Source organism: Entelurus aequoreus, linkage group LG20, assembly GCF_033978785.1.
Source record: "Entelurus aequoreus isolate RoL-2023_Sb linkage group LG20, RoL_Eaeq_v1.1, whole genome shotgun sequence".
NCBI lineage: Eukaryota > Metazoa > Chordata > Actinopteri > Syngnathiformes > Syngnathidae > Entelurus > Entelurus aequoreus.
This window is the reverse complement of record NC_084750.1, coordinates 24,022,566-24,035,153: the sequence shown is the minus strand read 5'-3', so window position 1 is coordinate 24,035,153 and position 12,588 is coordinate 24,022,566. Positions and strand designations below refer to the sequence as shown.

At 35.7% G+C, this 12,588-nt stretch overlaps 1 protein-coding gene across 2 annotated transcripts in view; it reads right to left on the bottom strand.

The window, feature by feature from the left end:
• setdb1b (SET domain bifurcated histone lysine methyltransferase 1b) overlaps positions 1-12,588 on the bottom strand; it is a 45,502-nt gene that overhangs the window by 400 nt on the left and 32,514 nt on the right. For both annotated transcript variants that reach the window (XM_062029677.1, XM_062029676.1), the window contains exons 18-24: positions 10,231-10,455; positions 9,969-10,139; positions 8,725-8,849; positions 5,516-5,535; positions 5,315-5,433; positions 4,982-5,238; positions 4,815-4,903 (exon numbers count right to left, since the gene is read on the bottom strand). In XM_062029677.1, the coding sequence (XP_061885661.1) occupies positions 4,815-4,903; positions 4,982-5,238; positions 5,315-5,433; positions 5,516-5,535; positions 8,725-8,849; positions 9,969-10,139; positions 10,231-10,455 (1,006 nt within the window). The remainder of the gene's footprint in view (positions 1-4,814; positions 4,904-4,981; positions 5,239-5,314; positions 5,434-5,515; positions 5,536-8,724; positions 8,850-9,968; positions 10,140-10,230; positions 10,456-12,588) is intronic.

Sequence of the window (12,588 nt, the reverse complement as noted above, 5' to 3'; positions counted from 1 at the left end):
GCAACTGTGCTGTCATTAACAGATTATGACAGAAAACAATAAATGACTTTATGTCAATGAAGTGTTTAACATTTTGCATAGAGCTCCACTTTCTCAATTTTACATTCTAAAATATTTATTTTTCATCATATCATACCCACATATGCAGATATTCTCTCTTGTAGCAAGTACTACACCCCAAAACTGAACACTGAAATGAATTTTAATGAGATTTATATTCAGTGTTATATTATTCATTAATGGTGGGAGTGGCAACTTTAGCAATGCTTGATAATAAACAAAATACATGTCTAAAAAGAACAAACACAGATGTATTGAAATACATTTTGTTACTAAAATTGAATTAAAAACAAATATATAATTTAATAAATGAAATGCAAACAAAAGCAATTTATAATGGTTGATTATAGTAAAATGAATTGTTGAAAGTGTTTAGTGTAAAATATATTTTTGCACAACATTACTGTAAATAAATAAAAGTGAAATACCAATTATATTTAAATTACATGTACGGTATAACCTCATTTACATTCTTAATCAATTACTTAAAGATCAAGATACTTTTTATTTATCAAGCGTGACAGAAAACAGTTGAGAACCACAGATTTATGTCGACATGTGTTGCAGTACAATCAGTCCCTCCAGGAAGTCACCATGTCACAATCGCGCCAATTTACACAAATTTTAACCAAGTTGCAACTCTACCCGCATATTTTGGCCAATCAGTGTAATTTCCACCAATCAAATTAGTTTCTGAGCAGCGCTCAAACGCACACGTCAACTATCTAATAAAAAATTATGTTTATTTCCTGTGTAGACGAAGCAGAAACAACAACAACAACATGTAACAATATATCAACTATTTATTAATCAAACGGCACATTTATTGTCCTCCCATGTAGTCTTAATGTTGTGACTCAAGATGTTTATTTTTGATACTAGTCCACAGTGCTAAGCCTTCTGGGTAACGGAGTATATAAGCATTTACCTCCTATTTTACATGTTTATTAGGGGTGTGGGAAAAAATCGATTCAAATTCAAATCGCAATTCTCCCATTGTACGATTCAGTATCAATTCTCATTTTTCAAAAATCGATTTTTTATTTTTTTTTAATTAATCAATCCAACAAAATAATACACAGTAATACCATAACAATGCAATCCAATTCCAAAACCAAACCCGACCCAGCAACACTCAGAACTGCAATAAACAGAGCAATTGAGAGGAGACACAAACACGACACAGAACAATCCAAAAGTAGTGAAACAAAAATGAGTATTATCAACAACAGTATCAATATTAGTAACAATTTCAACATAGCAGTGATTAAAAATCCCTCATTGACATTATCATTAGACATTTATAAAAAAATTTAAAACATTTTTTTTTAAATGAACAATAGTGTCGCAGTGGCTTACACTTGCATCGCATCTCATAAGCTTGACAACACACTGTGTCCAATATTTTCACAAAGATAAAATAAGTCATATTTTTGGTTCATTTAATAGTTAAAACAAATTTACATTATTGCAATCAGTTGATAAAATATTGTCCTTTACAATTATAAAAGCTTTTTACAAAAATCTACTTCTCTGCTTGCATGTCAGCAGACTGGGGTAGATCCTGCTGAAATCCTATGTATTGAATGAATAGAGAATTGTTTTGAATCGGAAAAATATCGTTTTTGAATCGAGAATCACGTTGAATCGAAAAAATAGATTTATAATCGAATCGTGACCCTAAGAATCGATATTGAATCGAATCGTGGGACACCCAAAGATTCGCAGCCCTAATGTTTATATTGCACATTTATTTATCCAGGGCAAAACAATTAAAACATATTTTCATTTGGAATGCTGACCTAGCAAAGAGGCAGCATTTACATGTTAGATATGTTGAAGTGTGTGATGATCAGATAATCTCTCATTTACCAACAAAAATGGTGCTATGGATCATTCTAAACTGTTCAAAAATGTTCTTAATGTGCGGGGGTAAATGTGTTAGAACATAAATAAATGTTGAAGATGGACAAATACTTTTCAAATGTAAAACAGACGGAATATGTCTGCAACTTGTGGATGACAGAGCAGACAATAAGAAAATTTTAGGTGGTGTTTCTTTCTGTAATTATAAGTTATAATTAATTCTCAATCTATCCCTCTATTTTTCTACCGCACTCGGGTGGAAAGCAGGGCTGGACAAGTTGCGACCTCATAAATCATCACACTGAAATAATATTTGAAACATTATTTAAAGTTATATTGTTGGTTTACTTTTCTGAGGTACAACATTTTCCAGACTGATATAAAAAATGTAAAGGACACTGCTTCTCATCAAGTACAAATTGAAAGACACTAATTTGAACATTAATGTCTTACACTGGATGTTTACATTGTTACTTTAAATACATTTAAGTTATTCTTTGAAATATTTGCTTGAAACAGTAGATGTTACTAATTTGCACTTAGAAATACTTGTTTGTAGTAATAAATATGACTGGAACACTTTCACATTATGTTTGTGTTCAATTACAGTGGGTTAGGGTTAGGGTTAGAAGAAGAGAATCCTTCTGCCATCTTCCACTAGTTTTTTTAATTTATAAATAGCCCGCTTCATTATTCCCTCTTCCCTTCCTCTCTTGTCATTTGGGAGGTCTGTTGTGACCCACCCTATGTTGCCTATGATTGGCCTGTCCCTAATGTTTTGCCCTAATCTTAACCAATCGTGACTCATTATAATAAACCAACCAACCAATCATGGATGTTTTTATACGTAAACCAACCAATCATCATTGATGTTTCCTGTATAGTTTGTCCCCTGCCAGTGGAGTTGCTTCGCTACGTAGCTTCGATTTTTAAGTTAATCATTTTTAATGAAAAACCGTAGTTTTTACCACTGGATTATCAAAAACTGTACTCATTACGGGAAAACCGTAGTTGTTGACAGGTATGGCAAAGAGATGGATCAAGATTTTAACACACATTGTAGGTCGGAAAAAAAAGGAAGAAAAACGGAAAATGTTTTTTTAATATTTTTAACAGAGACAAAAATTACGGACATTTGACTATAGACGGAAAAATCACATGCCGGATGTATGTATATATATATATACACACACACACACACACACACACACACACACACACACACACACACACACACACACACACACACACACACACACACACACACACACACATATATATGTATACACATATATACAAACACATATATACATATGTATACACCTATATACTGTACATACATATACAAACACATATATACAGTAGACATTAACATATATACATATACACATACATATATACACGGGGACGGTATAGCTCGGTTGGTAGAGCGGCCGTGCCAGCAACTTGAGGGTTGCAGGTTCGATCCCCGCTTCCGCCATCCTAGTCACTGCCGTTGTGTCCTTGGGCAAGACACTTTACCCACCTGCTCCCAGTGCCACCCACACTGGTTTAAATGTAACTTAGATATTGGGTTTCACAATGTAAAGCGCTTTGAGTCACTTGAGAAAAAGCGCTATATAAATGTAATTCACTTCACTTCACTTCACTACACACACATTATACAGATACATACACACATATGTATATATATATACATATATATACATATATACACACACATTATACAGATACATACACACATATGTATATATATATATATATATATACACACACACACACACACACACACACACATGTATAAATATCTACATATATATATATTAGGGCTGCAACTAATGATTAATTTGATAATCGATTAATCTGTCGATTATTACTTCGATTAATCGATTAATGATCGGATAAAAGAGACAAACTACATTTCTATCCTATCCAGTATTTTATTGAAAAAAAAAAGCATACTGGCACCACACTTATTTTGATTATTGTTTCTCAGCTGTTTGTAAATGTTGCAGTTTATAAATAAAGGTTTATTAAAAAAATAAAATAAAATAAAAACATTTTTTTTAATTAAAAAAAACACACACAAAAAACACCTCTGCGCATGCGCATAGCATAGATCCAACGAATCGATGACTAAATTAATCGGCAACTATTTTAATAATCGATTTAATCGATTAGTTGTTGCAGCCCTAATATATATACACACACACATATACACACATATGTATAAATATCTACATATATATCCACTTATACTTGTATAAACAGTACAGGCCAAAAGTTTGGACACACCTTCTCATTCAATGGGTTTTCTTTATTTTAATGACTATTTACATTGTGGAGTTATGTACTTAACAAAAAAAGGTGAAATAACTAAAAACATGTTTTGTATTCTAGTTTCCTCAAAACAGCCACCCTTTGCTCTGATTACTGTTTTGCACACTCTTGGCATTCTCCTGATGAGCTTCAGGGTTTTCACTTCACAGGTGTCATAGTTTTGATGCCTTCAGTGACAATCTACAATGTAAATAGTCATGAAAATAAAGAAAATGCATTAAAATGAGAAGGTGTGTCCAAACTTTTGGCCTGTACTGTATGTATAGATTTATATATATATACATATACACACACACAGACATATATATCTCTAATTGATATATTTAATGACTTTTTTAAAGTCCTTTGATAACATGATACTGCAGCACATTGAAAAAGCACCATAGCACAAAAGAATGGAATTAAGAAGCAATGATTTGAGGTATAATCTATTTTGATTGTTTATGACATGTGGATTATCAGTAGAATGTTAAAAGATGCTAGTGACAAATGATCCTTGTTGGAGGTAATAATACAATATCAAAGAGCATGTTTAGAGACAAACTCACTTGCTGGCAAAGAACGCTACCCAGGGGAACCTCAAGTCGTGTGTGTCCACAAAGACGTTCTGGACAAAGAGGTTGGGACTGCAGCTGTGCTGTTGCACAAAGAAACAAATAAAGAGCATGCTGTAAAAGTGATCACACAGAGGAAGTCGTTTTGTGAACACGCTTACGTTGAGGTAGCGGCCAAGGTTTCCCTCCAGCTTGGCGTCGATGATGTAACACGATTCTTCGCCATCGAAGAACAGGCGGGTGTTTTTGTGGCCATTTTCTCCACCCCCTCCCGTCTGTCCCTGCTGCCCCGGTTTAGCACCCTGGCCTCCTTGTGACGTCCCACCTGCGGGCGCGCCCGTCTTAACCATCATGCCGTGACCCGTCTTCAAGGCGATGCCTCGAGTGGACTTCACGGCTACCTGCTTCTTAACCACGCCTACAGAGACAAGGTGGGCGGAGCTTAAAATCAGACTAAGTCCTAAATTGCTATTTTGTTTCTCTCTGTTTTGTACCAGTGGGGGGTTTCTCTTTCTCCCTGTTGTCGTCAGAACCCGAGCTGATGGTTTGGACGTCGTCACTGTCGGAGACAGTGGTCACTTCCTGCTTCTTTGCAGAGTCGGGCTTCACTTGGCTGCGAGCAACAGGAAATCAATCAAAGTGATGAGTGAGTGATATTTTACTGCAGGAAGGTGAGGACGGTAGTGGTGACGCACCTCTTGCCCTCCGCAGACTCCTAGGATAGAAAAAGGAAAGAATCATAAGATTGACAAAGCTAGCCTATTCATTTATTGCTCTGATTAATGGGGCTCTGCGATGCACCACAATACAACATATTACTGTATTTGGACATAACCAATCAATAATTAACATTTGGTCTGCAGCTATCGATTATTTTAGTACCGTAATCAAGAAATTGGTCAATTAGTTTGTTTGATTAATTGAATAAAATATACTTTATAGGCTCAATGCGTATTTTATGGAAAATAGTTGAATTAATCAAAGATTTTGTACTTGCCATAACCTTCATTACCTTCTTTTGGCTATATTCACCTTTTTTTTAACCTTATTTTGCCTTTTATTTACCTTCTAATTATCCTTTTAGCTTCTATTTACCTTCTAATGTATCTTCTTTTGGCTTATGTTTACCCTCTTTACTTTATTTGACCTTTTATTTACCTTCTATTTATCTTCGTTTGCCTTTTATTTACCTTCTATCTTCTTTTAGTTTCTATTTACCGTCCTTTGGCTTATATTGACCTTTTTTACCTTATTTTGCCTTTCATTTACCTTCTATTTAACCTTTTAGCTTCTATATACCTTCTATTTATCTTATTTTGGCTTATATTTACCTTTTTTTTAACTTTATTTGACCTTTTATTTACCTTCTTTTGCCTTTCATTTACCTTCTATTTAACCTTTTAGCTTCTATATACCTTCTATTTATCTTATTTTGGCTTATATTTACCTTTTTTACTTTATTTGACCTTTTATTTACATTCTTTTACGTGTTATTTACCTTCTATTTATCCTCTTTTAGTTTCTATTTACCCTTCTTTGGCTGATTTTTACCTTTTTAAAAAAAAATTACCTTCTAGTTATCTACTTTTAGCTTCTGTTTACCTTATTTTGGCTTATATTGACCTTTTTTAACCTTCTTTTGCCTTTTATTCACCTTCTATTTATCCTTTCAGCTTTTATTTACCTTATATTCATCTTCTTTTGTCTTTTATTTAACTTTTTTTTTTTAACCTTCTTTTACATGTTATTTATCTTATTTTGGCTTCTATTTACCTGTTTTACCTTGTTTTAAAATGTATCCTCTTACCTTTTATTTACCTTCTATTCATCTTCTTTTGGCTTATAATGACCTTTTTTTTACCCTCTTAGGCCTTATTTCACCTTTTATTTACCTTATTATTATCCTTTTGTTGGCTTATATTTACAGTGGGTACAGCAAGTATTCAGACCTCTTTGCAGCCATTTGCGAAAATCAAAAAAGTTAACTTTATTTCTCAATAATGTACGTATACCCAGCATCCCATTTTGACAGAAAAAAATGAAATTTAGAAATAGTTGCAAATTTAATACAAAAACAAGACTGAAATATCCTATGGCCATAAAAATTCAGACCCTTTGCTGTGACATTCATATTTAACTCACATGCTGTTAATTTCTTCTGATCCTCCTTGAGATGATTCTGCTCCTTCATTGGAGTCCAGCTGTGTTTAATTAAACTGATTGGACTTGATTAGGAAAGGCACACACCAGTGTATTTAAGACCTTCCAGCTCACCGTGCATGTCAGCGCAAACGAGAACCATGAGATCAAAGGAACTGTTCCGAGATCAGAGACAGAATTGTGGCAAGGCACAGATCTGGCCAAGGTTACAAAATAATTTCTGCAGCACTCAAGGTTCCTAAGAGCACAGCGGCCTCCATAATCCCTAAATGGAAGAAGTTTGAGACGACCACAATTCTTCCTAGACCTGGCCGTCCAGCCAAACTGAGCAATCGTGTGAGAAGAGCCTTGGTGAGAGACGTAAAGAACAACCCAAGGATCACTGTGGCTGAGAGAGATGCGAGAAAGTTCCACAAAGTCAACTATCACTGCAGCCCTTTACCAGTCAGGGCTTTATGCAGAGTGGCCCGACGGAAGCCTCATTTTCGTACAAGACACAAGAAAGCCCGCCTAGAGTTTGCCAAAAAAAACACATGAATACCATGATAAATTAAATTGTCTTGTCTGATGAGAGCAAGATTGAACTAGTTGGCGTTAATTCTAAGCGGTATGTGTGGAGAAACCCAGGCACTGCTCATCACCTCCTGCCCAATGCAGTCCCAACAGTGAAGCATGGTGGGGGCAGCATCATGCTATGGAGGTGTTTTTTTTAGATGCAGGGACAGGGCGACTGGTTGCAATTGAAGGAAAGATGTTGGATCATTCCCAGGAAGACTCATGGATGTACTAGCTCAAAAGGTGCTTCTACTCAATACTGTGCAAAGGGTCTGAATACTTATGACCATGTGATATTTAACATTTTCTTTTTTTTATAAATTTGCTAACTTTTTTACATTTCGTTTTTTTTTCTGTCAAGATGGGGTGCTGAGTGTACATTAATGAGGAATAAAATTAATCGATTGATTTTAGCAAATAGCTGCAATGAAACAAAGAGTGAAACATTTAAAGGGATCTGAATACCTTCCTTAACCACGTACATTTTTTACCCTTCTTTTACCTTCTATGTATCTTCTTTAGCCTTTTTTTTTTAATCTTATTTTGCCTTCTTTTAACTTTGATATACCTTCTATTTAAGTTTTTAGCTTTGATTTACTTTCTATTGCTCTTCTTTTGGCTAATATTTCCCTATTTACCTTTTCTTTACCTTCTATTTATCTTCTTTTGGCTTCTATTTATTTTTTAGACCTCTTTTTACCCTTTATTTAACTTCTATTTATCGTCTTTTGGCTTCTTTTTTCTTTTTTTTACCTTTACCTTTTATTTACCTTCTAGCTTCTATTTCCCTTCTATTTATCTTTTTTTGCCTTATATTTACCTTTTTGGAGCTTATTTTACTTTATATTTATTCTTTTAGCTCCTATTTACATTCTATGTATCTTCTTTCGGCTTATATTTACCTTTTATTTGTCTTCGTTTGGCTCATATTAACCTTCTTTTTTTTTTACCTTATTTTACCTTCACCTTCTATTTACCATTTTTTTAACCTTATTTTGCCTTTTATTTAACTTGTTTTGTTGCCTTTAATAAAACAAAACCTTTTATTTAATCGATTAATCGTTGCAGCTCTGCTGAGCTTTATGATTTTTGATACAGTTTTTGAATAGGATGGCATTAGATAAAGAAGGTGTACCTAATGAAATGTATATTTCTTGGAACAGAAAACCTGGTTACCGTTGGACCTTACCTTTTTCGGTCCCTGGTTGGTGAGCCAGGTTGCTACTTTGTTTTTTCCCGTCTCTTCTGGCACGGACACCGACTTCTCGTCTCCTTTGGCTGGAACGGTAGTCCCTTCTTTAACGTCCTGACTTTCTGAGAAGACAATAGGAAATGATCCCCTCTATTTACTGCTGGCCACATAATTCTTTATGAATTTTATCCAAGAGGAAACCAAAAACTGCAATAAAAATTAGGGATGCAGCAAAATGGAGACTGTGGACGATAAAACTGAAGCAAAATGGCGACCGTGAACATAATTCCTGCAGCAAAGTGAAATAAATGATATTCATATAGCGCTTTTTTCTCGAGATTCAAAGCGCTTTACATAGTGAAACCCATTATGTACATCATTAAACTACATGTAAACCAGTGTGGGTGGCACAGGGAGCATGTCGGTAGTGTCTTGCCCAAGGACACAACAGTGACAAGGATGGCGGAAGCAGGGATCGAACCTGGCACGGCTGCGCTACCAACTGAAACCATGGACATAATCCTGTAGCAAAATGGAGACCATAGACTATACTCCTGTACCAAAGTGGAAACTGGACTACAATCCTGCAGCAAAGTAGAGACTGGATTAAAATCCTGTAGCAAATAGGAGACCTTGGACTATAATCCTGTAGCAAAGTGAAGACTGTGGACCATAATCCTGTATCATAGTGGAGACTTTGATAATGTAGCAAAGTGGAGATTGTGGACTATAATCCTGTAGCAAAATGGAGACTGGATTATAATCCTGTAACAAAGTGGAGATCGTGGACTATAATAATGTAGCAAAATCGAGATTGTGGACTATAATCTTGTAGCAAAATGGAGACTGTGGACTATAATCCTGTACAAAAGTGGAAAATGGACTATAATCCTGCAGCATAGTAGAGACTGGACTAAAATCCTTTAGCAACTTTCTCAGTCTTTTTTGCCACTTGTGCTAGCTTTTTTGAAACATGTTGCAGGCAGCTAAAATTTGCACCAAAAAAAAGTTTACCAGTTCGAACGTTAAGTATCTTGTCTTTTCAGTCTATTCAATTGAATTTCGGTTGAAAAGGATTTGCAAATCATTGTATTCTGTTTTTATAAAAAATTTACACAATGTGCCAACTTCACTGGTTTTGGGTTTTGTACAAAGTAGTACCTGCTCGTGCCATTTGAAAAGTACGGTCACATTAAGCCGAGAAGGTAACATCTCAAATCTTCTATAAAGTGCTAACTCACCTTCCTTGTTGCCTTTGGCCTGTCCACGCGTGGTGTAGCTCCTCCACACGGAGCTGCTGTTGAAATAATTGTCCTTCACGAACGTGTCATCTGAACTGTCACTCTCATCCTCACTTTTTGACTCTTTATCGTCCTCGCCGTTGCTTTCCGCGGACGAGCCTGAGCTTTCATCTGTGGAAACCAGGAGAGGGCGATGAGAGAACACGACAACCAAAGTGGGGATTTTACGAGGGGGGGAAAAAGATACACACTGACTATTCACCTTTTTTGGCCTGTCGTCCAAAAGAGTTACCGGACACCAAGGCTGATGGTTGGATTTTTAACCTGGACATGTCCACACCGCTGCCCTCGCTGTCTGAACAGTGAGCCTCGCTCTCATAGCCCTCCTTGAAATTCTCCACGCTCTCAATGTGGTCCAGATTAGCAAAGTACTCATCACCCATCTCTAAACCTTCTTTGTCGGCAAAGTCATCGGTTAGGATTTTACCTGGAAGTGCAAAGGGGAAAGAACTCTTAGGGTACAGACATTGCATCTCCTTACCTTGTCCTGCCTCAAGGTACAGAAAATATTTGGGAAGCCCTGGTATATGTCAACATGATTTGTAGTATTGGACACTTCCTTGTTATAGCTAAGCAGAGTTAAACAACAACCATAACATGCAGTAACTACTGTCTTGTTACACAGCATTAAAACATGCACACAGTAACATTTTGTGCCACCTGGTGTGTCTCTTGTTCTGGTTCCCTGAATTCCTGTTCGGTGCAAAGGAAGCTTCAAAATACAAGTTGGTACGTTCTTTATATTTGCAGAGAATGAAAACAAGACTTAAAATCACAAGTCGATATTTTATTCACAACAGAACATGCATATTAGGGGTGTCAAAAATATCTCTTTTCAGATTAATAATTTTTTTTTACCAATATGTCCTGTTCAACCACTCAGCCAAATCCTATTGTTGATATATATGATCATATTTGCTGTACATATTTACTTTAGAAAAGAGAAGTGTTGGATACTTCTCTTGCTGCTTTATTTGTATTTGGACTTTATTAAATGTTTGGGAAGCATTGTATTAAACAAAAACAGTTTTCTTTTAAATAATATAGACATTTATCAGAGCGTTTTTTCTATTTTATGGAGGAATATAGTTAATCATAGAACTGGCATGCAATGTTATTAAAGAAATGACCGAGAATCGATTCTGAATCAAATCGTTACCCCAAAGAATCAAATCAAATCGTGTGGTGCCCAAAATTCACAGCCTTAATGCATAAGTGTTTAAAATGAGGAATACAAAAAAAATGTATGGATGCCACAGGTCTCAAAATAGTTGGGACAGCCGCATGTTTACCACGTTGTACCGTCTCCTCTTCTTTTCAAAACAGTTTGAAGACGTCTGGGCATCGAGGTTATGAGATTCTAGAGTTTTGGTGTTGACATTCGCTCCCATTCTTTGCCTGATATGGTTATTTCTAAAGTATTTTTCTTTTAATGATGAACAAAAAGTTCTCCATAGGCAAAAGATCAGGGGCCTCACGTATTTAGCGGGCGTACGCACAAAAACCTGCATGTGCCTTTTTTTTTACGGCAAATATGAGATGTATCAAGAGTGAACCGGACATGGAAATATGTTTGATGTTTTTTGAGTATGTCATAGTCAACTCCACCTCCTACATGTAGTACATAATATAAATACATATCTCAAGTGAACAATCTTGTGCTCAATGGCAATATTATTATTTCACAAAAAATTAAATAAAATTGAATTAATAAAATAAAATTAAATTAAACATATCTCAAAAGGGTAATGGGAAGAAGTATACACTTTTTGAATCCCACTCTTTTTTACATAGTTACTTTAACTAATAGAAACATGCGGTGCCTCACACCAACTTCATGACTCACGTACACACGTGTCTACAGGCTGTGGATACTTTGGCGACACACAAAGGCAGTCCTTCGGGCTTTGCCAACATTTGATTTCGACAATGTAAAAAGACAAAACTAATTTCAATGCGTTTAATGCTTCATATTCATATTTGTGAGGACGTCTTTTAGTTCATCCAGGTGATCACTTTGCCATCTATTGCTGACACAATGTGTTCCCGTTGGCCAGTCTGGGAGACATAATGGCACCGGAGACGCTGGAGGAATGTCCCGACTTTGTGTCACGTGGCTGCTACCACAAGTAGCTCTCCTGTGTTGTAATAATTAATTGAGTACGGTAATCAAACAAAAGTCAGTCCTTTGTATCCTGTTTGATATGCTGGTAGGTTTACATTAAAAAAAAAAATTACCGCTGAAGGTGCATGGGAGAGAGGCTGCACTTACTCCGCTCAAAACTCAAAAATTCATACTTCAAGAAGTTTTTTTTTTATACAAGAAATATTTTAATGATATACAGATGTATTCAATGTGAAAAAAAACTTAATTAGAAAATACTAAAGGACACCAAAACGCATTAATTGAATTTGTTTTAATCAGCCCCTAAAGTCCTCTAGCACAGTGGTCCCCAACCTTTTTGTAACTGCGGACTGGTCAAAGCTTGACAATTTGTCCCACGGACCAGGGGGTGGGGTGTGTGTGTGTGTGTGTGTGTGTGTGTGTGTGTCATAAAAA